Genomic DNA, 12,791 nt, shown 5'->3' on the forward strand with positions numbered 1-12,791 from the left:
CCTCCGCAGCCACTGGCCCGGGTGCTAAGCCCCTCATTGCCCAGGGCTGGCAGGGCTGGCCAGCTGCTCCGAGTGCGGGGCCCGCCAAGCCCACGCCCACCCGGAACTCCAGCTGGCCCGCAAGCACCGCGCACAGCCCCAGTTCCTGCTCGTGCCTCTCCCTCCACACCTCCCTGCAAGCTGAGGGAGCCAGCTCCGGACTTGGCCAGTGCAGAAAGGGGCTCCCACAGTGCAGTGGCGGGCTGAAGGGCTCCTCAAGCATGGCAGGGTGGGCGTCAAGGCCGAGGAGGTGCTGAGAGTGAGCAAGGGCTGTGAGGGCTGCCAGCATGCTGTCACCTCTCAATCCCCCCTCTAAACAGGACACCCCAACTACTGTTGGGAATTTGGCCGATGACAGCTCTAGCTACTTCCTGCTGGATAGGGGCGAACAAGGGGCCTTGCAGTTGTAGTGTCCTCCAAAGGGGAGCTCTCTAGGCCAGGGGAAGTGCCAGTGGGTCGGTCCAGGGGTCCTCGGTAGAAGTTGTTAGTTGAACTCATTTGGGTTTCCGTTTGTAAGACCATCTGTAGCTTGATGGCCTTGATTCTAGAGGAAACAAATTTGACAAGAAGGTTAAAAATACAGGGCCCAAAGGCAAGTAACAGCAAGATGGCTGCTACGGGACCTAGAAAGGGGAGAAGCCATGTTACCCAACTCCAGAGGGTGGTATAAGAGTTTGAAAGGCGTTGTCTGATTTCAGAAGCCTTTTCCTGTAAACGCCGGGCAGCATCTCGTACTATCCCTGACTGGTTAGTGTGAAAACAACACTCTTCCCCTAAGAAGGTGCAGAGTCCTCCCTTCTCAGCAGTGAGTAGGTCTAGGCCTCGGCGGTTTTGGAGAGTCACTACTGCCAAAGAGTCTATTTGGGATTGTAAAGTAAGAATAGATTTCGTTATTTCTTGCAAACTGTCTGAGAAATCCTTTGAGAGTGTGTAGTAGTAAGATAATGAAGTAGATAAACTGGCTATTCCGGTTCCTATAGCAGTAGCCATTCCTAACCCTGTAAGTAGGAGTATTAGTTGTATGGCTCTGCACTGACAGACTTGAGCTTTGAGGGGTACTGATAAGGTCTGATTTCCTGGGGCAATGTTAATGTTAGGACTTAGAAAGTCTAAGGTGCAGGTGCCTGTCCAGTTAGTGGGGAGGCAGATATAGGTCAATGTTCCACATAGAAAAATATGCCTTGGCTGGGTAGACAGAAATTTACCCTGGCTTTTAAAGGAATGGGATACACTGTTTTTTCTTTACTACTTCCATCTCTCTTTCTCTCTTCGACTTCTTTGTCTCTTCCTCTCTTTTTAACTCTCTCTTTGACTTTCTGTGTCTGTCCCTCTTTCTCTCTGACTCCTTTTCTTTGTCTCTGTTTCTGACTCCCTCTTTGACTTTCTGTCTCTCTGTCTCTTTCTCTGACTTTCTCTTTCTCGATGCAAAGTGTGGACACAAAGGTTCTCCAAGTCCCCATTAGAGTAGCCAGATACAGAGTGTAGATTTGTGCATTCACAAACCCTGAGCTAGACACAGGGTGCTGATTGGTGCATTCACAAACCTTGAGCTAGATACAGAGTGCCGATTGGTGTATTTACAATCCCTTAGCTAGACATAAAGATAAAGGTTCTCCAAGTCCCCACCAGAGTCAGGAGCCCAGCTGGCTTCACCCAGTGGATCCCGCACCAGGGCTGCAGGTGGAGCTGTCTGCCAGTCCCGCACCGTGTGCCAGCACTCCTCAGCCCTTGGGTGGTCGATGGGACTGGGCCCCGTGGAGCAGGGGGCAGCGCTTGTTGGGGAGGCTCGGGCCGCACAGGAGCCCACGGAGGAGGGAGGCTCAGGCATGGTGGGCTGCAGGTCCTGAGCCCTGCCCCGTGGGGAGGCAGCTAAGGCCCTGTGAGAAATCGAGCACAGTGCCAGTGGGCTGGCACTGCTGGGGGACCCAGTACACCCTCCTTAGCTGCTGGCCCGGGTGCTAAGCCCCTCATTGCCCGGGGCTGGCAGGGCTGGCCGAGTGCGGGGCCCGCCAAGCCCACGCCCACCTGGAACTCAGCTGGCCCGCAAGCGCCGCATGCAGCCCTAGTTCCCACTCACGCCTCTCCCTCCACACCTCCCTGCAAGCTGAGGGAGCCAGCTCCAGCCTTGGCCAGCCCAGAAAGGGGCTCCCACAGTGCAGTGGCGGGCTGAAGGGCCCCTCAAGTGTGACCAGGCTGGATGCCAAGACCGAGAAGGCGCTGAGAGCGAGCAAGGGCTGTGAGGGCTGCCAGCACGCTGTCACCTCTCAGCTTCAAAGACTCCAGTGGTCACAGAAACAACTGTTGTATTCAATAAACCTGGCTGCCTGATGCTATTGCCTTGAAAGTGGGACTTGAGAAAAGACCTAATTTATTGTACATTTTAGCCAACATATGGGCTTAGTGAATAAGTCTGATGAAGCTTCCATAGGGATATCGAAAAGCCACAAATTTAACAGAAATGCAACTTCTATGTTTGGCTTAGTGCTATTCCCATGCCAGAAAAAATACGTAAGAAATCTAGAGATTAGATGCCAAGATCCCAGCATAAAATTTGTATATTTTTAGTATCATACAGAATTAAAACTCCAGGAACTATAACTTTATGTAGTTCATCCCTTAAGTCATATCAAACACTGCAAGTAGGGCCTATATGATTATTTGCCTGCTTCATGTTTACCATCCTACATGAGTCCCAGTGTACATCAGGTTTGTCCAATGGGTGATTTTGTTGGCTTCTTTACACATCTTGTGGTTATTTGATGTCTTTCTCTAATCTCATTTTGTTATAAAAACCTCCATTTTGAAAAATCAACGTCTGATTGAAAGTTCATGCAAAATCCACGTTGTACAGAAGCACATGTGTTGAATGTCTTCAAATAAAAAGGCCTTACCATTAATGTTTACGGTTGGGGTGTAACTTAACACGGAGGGCCCTGAAGACAGAATGAGAGGAGACTATGAAATATTTCTAGTAAAATGTTGTTTTGATCTTGTGCAGAACATATGGTCTAGGACTTTTAATTTAGTAAATGTTTTTTAAAAGGTAAAGATCCATTGGTCCAAGGTAAATAGAGCAAATATGGACAGAATTACAAGGAAAATTGACAAGTTTACCATAGCAGTGTGAAATTTTATTGTCCCTCTTTCAGAAGCAAATCAAGTAGACAAAAATCAAGATTTTGGATATAGATTTACACAAAACAGTCAGCAAACTTGATCCCATGAACATACAAAGGGCATTGCATCCAACAGTGGGAGAATACATATTTATAAGAGTACATGAACTATTAAATTTGACCATATATTTGATTATAAACCCATTTCAGCAAATTTTAAGCTATTTGAATAATACAGAACACCTTCTCTCACCACAATTCAATTAAATTAGGAAAAAAGTTAATATCCACATATCTGTAATTTTGAAAATCTCTCTAGAGACTTCCACTTCTAAATAGGATGTAGTAGGTCATGGCAGCCTAAAACTTTGCCTGCAACAACTAGAAAAAGATGGAAAAATTATAAAGATCGTGTTTAAAGATATGTGAGAGCTATGAAAGCAATAAGGACTAGGTGAATGGGAATTCCAGAGAGGGAGGAGGCCTCCTGAGGTAAGTGACCATTTTATTTTCTAGGGATGTTTACTGATTCTGGACATGGACTGATAAGGATCAAGCTTGGTCCGTGAAGAGGGTCTCTCCTGAGAGAAAGGGAAACCCAGAAAAGCTTTTGGTGGTCACGTGGGGCTGGTGCAACAAATTGGAAAATTAAGAACTTTGGCCAGTTTCTTCTACCTGTAATAAGTTGGGTTCCCCAGGAAACAGACACTGAATCTGAGATTCGCATCCAGAGGATTACTGGGGTATCTTCTCAGGGAACATCTATGGGGGAGCAAGAGAAACAAGATAGGGCATAAGAAGTTGAATGGTGATACATAGCAGTTGCAACAGTAGCCTCAGCCAGTCTCATAGGGAGCTCTGAGGATGGGATGGCTATTTAGAGATGTTCGCAATTGAGGCTAGGAAGCTGGCCTTTGGGCCCTTGAATCAACCAGTCATTGCCTGTAGGCTTCCCTTGGGGATGATGGCATAATCTTGGGTGAAGCATTCACCTTCAGTCAAGGGCAATTCCTAGAGAGCAATGCAGCTGTGGGCCCTCAGCTGATAATGGCATCTGGAGGAATGAGTGTTTCAGACCCAAGGCAGGATCTAGGTGGTGCAACCACAGCATCCACTCTCTTAAATGACACTTGCTGAATACTGGGGCTATGTATGGGAGGCTGGGGAGTTAGAGTGAAGACTTAAAAGGCAAGGGAACTCTCCCTTAATCTAATAGTGCTTAGGAGACAAAGTTCTCCACATTCTTACCAACAGATCTTTGTTTTATTATAGCCATTCTGGTGAGTGTTGTTATGCCATTGTGGTTTTAATTTTCGTATTACTAATAATGTTCAGCATTTTTTATGTGCTTGTTAGCCATTCACCTATCTTTTTGGATAAAATGCTGATTTAAATATTTTGCTCATTTTAAAATTTGAATTGCCATCTTCTTATTAAGTTGAAGTAGTTCTTTATATATTCCGGATCCAATGTCTTTATCAGATATATGATTTGCAATTATTTTCTCCCAGTCTGCTGCTTGTCTTTTTTCCTCCCAAAAAAAGTGTTTCAAAGTGCAAAATTTTAAATTTTGATGAAGTACAATTTATTTCTTTAATGAATCATGCTTTTAAAGTTGTATCTCAGAACTCTCCTCAACCTAAGTCATAAAGATTTTCTGCTATATTTTCTCCTAGAAATTTTACAGTTTTAGCTCTCACATTTAGGTCTGTGATCCATTTCAGGTAATTTTTGTTGGTTTCAGATGTGTAAAGGTTAATTTTTGTGTTTAGTGTGAGGTGTCTAAGTTAACTTTTTTTGCATGTGGATATTCAATTGTTTCAGCACAATTTGTTCAAAAGACTCTCTTTCCCCCAATAAATTACCTTAGTAATTTTGATTAAAAGTCAATTTACCATAAATGTAAAAACTTATTTGTGAACTCTCAGTTCTGCTTCATTTATTTATATGACCACACGGTCTTTTTTTGGTATAAATTTAAGGTGTACAAGTGCAGTTTTGTTACATGGATATATTGCATAGTGGTGAAGTATGGACTTTTAGTGTAATCATTACCAAAATACTGCACATTATACCCATTAAGTAAATTCTTATCCCTCACTCTTCTTCCACCCTCCCACCCTTCCAGGTCTCCGTGAGATTCCACATTCTTTGTTCATGTGTACACATTATTTAGTTCCCACTTATGAGAACATATGGTGTTTCACTTTCTGTTTCCAAATTGTTTCACTTTCTGTTTCTGAATTGTTTCACTTAAGGGCCTCCAGTTCTATTTATGTTGCTGCAAAACACATGATTTTATTCCTTTTTATGGCTGAATAGTATTCTATTGCACATATATATTCATTTTCTTATCCATTTTCTTTATCCAGCCATCGACTGATGGAAACTTAGATTAATTTCATGTCTTTGCTATTGGACCACACAGTCTTGATCATTGTATCTTTATAGTAGGTTCTTGACATTGAATAGGGCACTTTGTTCTTCTTTATAATTTTTTTGACTCTTTGAGATCCTTACATTTCCATATACATTTTAGAATCAGCCTGTAAGTTTCCACCAAAAAACCCTACAACGGTTTTGATAGGTATAGTGTTGACTTTATAGATCAATTTGAATATAATTGCAATTTTGACAATATTGAGTCTTCAAATCCATGAACAAAGAATCTCTCTCAATTTATTTAGATCTTTAATTTCTATCAGCAATGTTTTGTAGTTTTTGGTATACTATACTTGCACTTCTAAAATTTATTTCTAAGTATCTTTTCTTTTTGATGCAGTTGTAAATGAAATTGTTTTCTTAATTTTATTTTTAGATCATTTGCTGCCAGCATATAGAAATACAACTGGTTTTTGTATGTTGACCTTGTATTTGGTGACCTTTCAAAACTAATTTATTAGTTCCAGTAGACAGAGAGAGAGAGAGAGGAGAGAGAGAATGAATGAATGAATGAATGTGTGTGTGTTCTTTAGCATTTTTTACATGCAGGATTAGGTCATCTGTGAATCAAGGCAGTATTACTCTTTCTTTCCAATCTTGACACCTTTAGCTTCTCTTTCTTGCTTCATTGCACTGGCTAAACACCCTCCATGTTGACTAGAAGTGGTAAAAACAACATCCTTGCCTTGTTCCAGATCTTAGGGAGAAAGTATTCATTCTTTTACCATTAAATATGATGTTATCTTTGGCTCCTTATAGATGTCCTTTGTTAGGTTGAGGATGTTCTTTTCTATTTCTACTTTGTTTAGAGTTTTTTCATAAATGGGCGTTGGTTTTTTTCAAATGCTTTCTTCATATCTATTGGCATGATCATTTTTTTTTGTCTTTCATTCTATTAATGTAATTGAACAACCATATTGAACAATTTTTGAATGTTAAAAAACTACGTTTCTGAGGATAAAGCCCACTTGTTTGTTGTATGTAATTTTTAAATTTCACATTGTTGAATTTGGTTTGCTAATATTTTGTTTAGGATTTTTTTCATCTATATTTATGAAGGATATTGGCCTGCACTTTTCTTGTGATACATTTATCTGGCTTTGATATGGCAATACTAGTGTCATAGAATGATTTGGGAAGTGTTCCCTCCCCTATTTTCTGAAAGAGTTTCTGAATAATTGGTGTGATTACTTAAGTATTTGATAAATTCCAACCAATGAAGCCATCTGGACACGGTTTTTCTTGGGGGAAAGATTTTTTTTAATTACTAATTTCATTACTTATTATAGGTATATTGATTTGTGCTCTAATCTTTGCTTGCTTTGAATTTTGTTTGCTTTCCCCCACCCCATTTTCTTAAGGAGGAAGTTTAAATTATTGACTTGAGACTTTTCTTCTTTCCTTTCTCTCTTTCTTTCTCTTCTGATAGAGGAATTTGCATTAGTCAGGGTACTCCAGAGAAACAGAAGCAACAGGATCTTTCTCTATCTCTCTGTTGATTTATTATAAGGAACTGGCTTGGCTCACATGATTATAGAAGCCGTCAAATTCTAAGATCTATAGGGTGAGTCAGCAAGCTGGAGATCTAGGAGAGATGATGGTATAGTTCCTGTCTAAAGGTGGGAAAAAGCCAATATCCTGGTTAGAAAGGCATCAGGTAGGAGTAAGTCTCTCTTACTCAAGGGAGGGTCAATCCATTTTTTCTATTCAGGCCTTCAACTAATTGGATGAAGGCAATTAGTGGAGGGCAATCCACTTTACTCAGTTTAATGATTTAAATGTTAATCTCATCCAAAGATACCCTCACAGAAACACCCAGAATAACATTTGATCAAATATCTGGGCACCCTGTGGTGCCATAAAATTAACCATGACAACATTTAAAGCTATAAAGTTTCTCTCTAAATACAGCTTTAGCTACATCTTATTAATTTTGATATGATTTTAAAAATTTAGTTCAACATATGTAACTTGGCTTATGATTTCTTCTTTGATCTATGGGTTATTTTGAAATGTACTGTTTTCCAATATTTTGGAATTTCCCATAGTTTTCTGTTTATTGATTTCTAATTTAGTTATTAATTCTGTTACTCTGTAGAGCCAATTGCATTTGAATTCCAAGGATGAATGCCGTTTCTAGGTAGAAAGCTAGAGTAAACTAAAATTTAATCAGTGAAGAGAAAAAAAGGGAAGGGAAGGACTTCCCAGAAGGAGAGACCAAGCATGGATAGTATCAGCACAGGCTTGAAAGCACATGTGCTTAGGGCTGGCAAGATGTTCAGTGTGGCTGGAACAAAGGAAGTGTGATTTGTGTCTTCTTTGTTTTTGTCTTGGTTAGTATAGCTAAAGTTTGTTAATTCATTTGATCTTTTCAAAGAACTATTTTGCTTTCATTTATTTTCTCTACTATTGTTTTTCTTTTCTACTATATTGATTATAAAGGATATGTAGCGGTGGTACAGAGGAAGTTGTGGGACATGATGTAAAAAGATAGTGTCAAAAATTCCATGGTGTTCAGATTCCAGCTTCACTCTTCAAACTCTCTTCTGAATAGTTTTTCATTCTCTATGATCCCAAGGATCATAGAGGAGGGATATTTTCTCAGGATATGCTTGGCTGAGCACCAGCACCGAGGAAGCAGTTCTTGGAAGAGTAAGACCTGAGCAAGAAGTGAGTGGTATCTCTGCTAATTACTCTTCTAGAAGTCTAATAGTCCATCTAGTCTGTCCTTGAGAGTTGGTCATATAGGACCTATTCGTTGCTGGCAGTGGAGATCCTGAGGCTGAGGTAGCCGCAGGAGTAGGGCCCTAAGCATGATTTATTGATTCATTTATTATACAATGAAATTAGAAGCTGGAAGCTGCCATCTCAACTTATCTTAACATCTTAGCAGTATCTAATTTCAGGGGGCTGCAAGCTCTCTTCCGCCCCCACCCCTATGATATGGGCTCTGCTGAAGATGAGAGAGATGAAGGCTAGCACTGAACTTGGTCTAAGAAACACCGAAGATGGACTGATATTACTCACTAAGAAAACTGCTTTGGGTTGCTCAACTACTTCAGAGAGTGAAGGATGGAAGCCAGAGTGTGTTCCAGAGCCAGGAAAATGAAATCAAGTCTTCCCTAGAACTCCCTATGGTGCTTTTCCTCTCACTGCCTCTCTTCCTCCTCACTGCTTGGCAGGCTGACCCTCCCCACCCACATTTCTCTGGTTTTCCTTTTAGAAAAAAGAATGTCTAAGACTCAGCAACCCACAGGGCAGTGACCTGAATAGCTAGCGAGCTGCCCTTAGCCACTCAGCCTTCACACACTGCCGAGACTTGAAGGGTGTGTATTGCTGATATAGACTAAACTCCCTGATGGGTGGGCTGTGCTTTCTGGCTAGTGGCTGTGCTCGCATTCTTCATCTCCCCATGACTCCCACCCATCTTTTCCTCTTGGGACTCAGTGCAAACACTGCTCTCCCTGAAGCCTTCTCTTACCTTTCCATAGGAAGTATCCTCTCCCTTTTCTGACTGCCCTCAGTTTTTATCTGTTCTTCTTTCATGAACTTACCACTTTCTCCCTTATGGCAAAATGAATTGTGTCCAGTCTCCTCCACTAGAGCCCGAGCTCTGTAAAGGCAGGATTCTAGATGAGATTCTGCATTTCCCACAAAGCCTGGCCAATAGTTGGTGATTAATGGATGAAGACATGCTTAGGAAGGAACTCAGAGGAGAGTTCAGAAAAGTGAACTCCCAGGGCCTTCAGAGACAAGGCTTTTATTCACTGTATGCCTTGGCATCTCCTCTCACACCAGAAAGTTTAAAAGAAAAAACACAGCAACAAGGATTCACTTGGGCCATTTTGGAACCCATTTATATTGTGGGTATTACTCTGGGCTTCATCTAGCCCCATACCAGCCTCTGAGACTGCATCAGACCGTCTGAACATTCATGGCTTCCTTGGGCCAAGTGTAGCTGTCCAGTGTAAAGGAGTCATAGTCTGGAGTGTAGACCAGGGATCTTACAAATGCCTCCTTGTCCTTAGGCTCCGGGTAGTAGGAAGCCAGGTTGTGTTTGTATGCGTAGTCAAGAACCTAGAGAAAAACATGTTTGGCTAAGGAACCGGATCTAAGGGGAAACCTGCTTAAGGATCCTTGCTTGGGAGCATGGGGGAGGGGAATACACCTTAAGGAACCAGACTTGTTTCTTTCATGAGTATGGCTCATGAAACAACTGGATAGGAAGGATTTTAAGCTTTCTTTCTGGACAGGCAGCTTTAACATAGTGGAATAAATACTGAGCCAGGGTCAAGAGGCTTCAGCATAAATTCTGCCTGCTTCCAAAGGCCTGTGGGTCCTCAGAGGTGATATTATCCTTGCTGAGCCTCAGTTTCCTCATCTGTAAAATGGAAGTAAAGAGACCTTTCTCTGGAGCAGCGTTAAGATAAAATTAGACAAGAGGCAAATGTGTCCAGAACCTGATTTTTTTCCCACTTGAATATGGGTTAAATTGGATGAACAGCCTGGACACTGTTCTCTGGGTATTAGATTTGGCTTCAGGAGAATGTGAATCTAAATATTGCCCAAAGGAAGAAACTGATGGGGTGAAGCTGGACCCTGAGCTGGACTGTTAATCTTGAGGCTTGATTGTGGATTCTGTACCAGACAACTCGTGGGTAGTGTGTGCTGTTGTACAATGCATTTTCTGAAATTATTTTTAAAACTTATAGAAAATGTAAAACATGCACACTAATAGAAATAATAGTATGATAAACTGTCATGTATGTATTATCCAGCTTTAACAATGATCAATATTGGGCCAGTCTTTATTGCACCATGTTCTGATTCTTTGAAAACCCATCATCTCTGCACAGTATTATAGTCTGGAATATTCCATGAAGCTGATCACCCCATAGCCAGCCATTCTGAGAAAAAGGGGAAGAAAGAGATTTACCCTGGCTGAGAGAGCACTGGGTATGAAGCTTTTTCACTGTTCTCTGCCAATCTCCAGAATTCTGAGAGTGAGGAACTACTGGCCCTTTGAAGAAGGAGGAAACTGAGGCTCAGGAAAGTGAAGTGATTGGACCAATATTATACCATTGCTGATTGGGAGAGCTGGGACCCCAAAGCCTGAGCTTTTTCCGTGATGCTATGCAAGCTGACCTTTCTTATAAATGGGCGCTTATGAGTCATTTCTAAAAAATTCCCATATTCTGGTCCATGGACTTCAATGACCTTTCTGCTTGGTGTATTAGGAGAAATCCAGGAGCTTTCCCAGAACTGGCCTGGGTGGGTGTTTGGGGTGGAGCTCAAACTGCAGACAAGAGTTTGTCACCCAGCCTCTGGGTTACATGTAGTGCAGCTCAAGGAGATCCAGTGTCTCCACAGTTTCCATCCCCTTAACCCTCCTAAAGTCACAGACAGAGAAAGTGATTGAGCCTCACTACCCATATTACAGGTGTAGGATGCCCCTTACTTTGATGGCAATTCTCAAAGACACGTCTCGGATGGTGCTGAGTGGTGGGTACAGTCTCCCCTGGGACAGATGCTGCTCAGAGACTTCCTGGGCAATTTGCTGGGGAGAAGGAGAGAACCGAGAGGAACAAGCTGAGTCTCTGCCTTCCCAAAACAAGCCCAACCCGTTACCCCAGAGACTAACCCCACCCTGCATAGTTGGTCAAACACTGCAGTTCCAACTGTTGACTCTGTTACCAGGGAAGCTTAATGCTTGGGCGTAAGAGAGGACACATCCTTTCTGTACTGTAAGACTGGCTGAGGCTTAATGTTAAGTGTCTCTGAATTCCAAAGGAAAATCACTAAAGCCAAGATGAATAAATTTGTGGCCTGCAAAGGAAAGGCTATGAGATCTCCTCTTGGCTGGTCCAGCCTGTTGCATAGCCTCACTTCCTGGCCCCAGCCTCCTTCCACATGCTTGGTACCATCTTGAGTGACCATCTAGGCTATGTTATGTCTTTGTGTTCAGTCTCCTGGAGCTCTTCCTTCCAGCCCTGGTCTCAGTCTGAGGAAGCCCTCTCCTCCAGTGAGTGATTGAGTCTTACACCTTATTGGAATAAATGTCCCAAGCACATCATCCTGAGAACAGAGCCTCCCATAGCTTCCCTTCCAGGTTCAGAGCTTGCCTCTAAGGGTTAAGCCTCATCTGCCACAGGGCCTCGTCCTCCGGGCTCAGATGCTGGAGTTTGTTCAGCCTTGCAAATCAGCCTCTTTAATGTGGTGGTTCTGAATCTACTCCCACCGAGTCTTCTGGTGTTAAATTTAGACTTGGGAAATGCCACTGGTGCTCTCTGAGAACTGTGTGTCTTAGAAGTGACAAGGCTAAGAAGTTGGTCTCCCCTCAATGTTTTCAGATATTAGGGAAGTGGGCCTTCCCCTCTACCTACCTCTCACACTTCCATCTTTCTTTTCCATTCATTCAGTCATACATTCACTGAGCTCTACTATATCTTTCAAAACACAGAGGAGGCCAAGGCTGTCTCCTAATTTCAGACCTTTATGTGGCTCCTTCAAACTCCTTCCCATGGTGTCCATACAAGGCACTTCATCACTGGGCCCTCCTTTCCACTTCAGCCTCACTTTTAGTCTCTAGACTCTGTGCTAGGTGCTGAGGAGCCATATAAGGAAGGATTCTATGGTGGAGAAGCCATAGTCTTTTCTCTTATGGAGACTGGTGTCAGTGGACAAGTAACAAATGATTATAGCAATTATAGTGGGTGAGTGCAATGAGAGGGGACATAAAGGCATGGAGGATGGCAGGATCCTGTCTACCATGTATAGGAAAGGCTTCTCAGAAGTGTCACAGGCTGATACCTGAAGGACAAAGCATGAATTAGGGGAGAGAGAATGGCCCATGCAAATGCTGGGAGGTGAGAGAGAGCATGGACAAGAGATTGAAAACAGCACATTGGTTAGGTCGATGGTAGGGAGACACCAAAAGTGAGGTTGGAGAAGAAAGGAGGGCCTGGTGATGAAGTACCTTGTATGGAAATCATGGGAAGGAATTTGGACTTTATCCTGTATGCACCAAGGAGCCATACGAAGGTCTGAAATTAGGGGAGAGACTTGACCTGACCTATGTTTTGAAGGATTCTCTTTGTGAAGGTATAGAAGATGGATTAATAAGAGAGAAGCAAGATTTCCATGGCTAGATATGCATCTAGAAAAGTTATCCTGAGAAGAGATATATAATGGTAT

The 12,791-nt window shown here is 42.6% G+C and overlaps 2 protein-coding genes across 5 annotated transcripts in view; one reads left to right on the forward strand and one right to left on the reverse strand.

Annotated features, from left to right (window-relative positions):
• The window catches only part of LOC100444151 (protein tyrosine phosphatase type IVA 1-like), a 145,683-nt gene that overhangs the window by 8,439 nt on the left and 124,453 nt on the right, over positions 1-12,791 (forward strand). The gene's annotated exons all lie outside the window — the stretch shown is intronic.
• ME3 (malic enzyme 3) overlaps positions 3,149-12,791 on the reverse strand; it is a 231,188-nt gene continuing 221,545 nt past the window's right edge. For 2 of the 3 annotated variants that reach the window (XM_024254749.3, XM_024254750.3), the window contains exons 13-14: positions 11,056-11,154; positions 9,428-9,674 (exon numbers count right to left, since the gene is read on the reverse strand). In XM_024254749.3, coding sequence (XP_024110517.3) covers positions 9,513-9,674; positions 11,056-11,154 — 261 coding nt within the window. In that variant the 3' untranslated portion in view covers positions 9,428-9,512. Of the gene's footprint in view, positions 3,918-9,427; positions 9,675-11,055; positions 11,155-12,791 lie in introns of those variants that run through there. The other variant, XM_054526171.2, reaches the window with a different exon arrangement.

The sequence above is a fragment of the Pongo abelii genome, chromosome 9, assembly GCF_028885655.2.
Source record: "Pongo abelii isolate AG06213 chromosome 9, NHGRI_mPonAbe1-v2.0_pri, whole genome shotgun sequence".
Taxonomy (NCBI): domain Eukaryota; kingdom Metazoa; phylum Chordata; class Mammalia; order Primates; family Hominidae; genus Pongo; species Pongo abelii.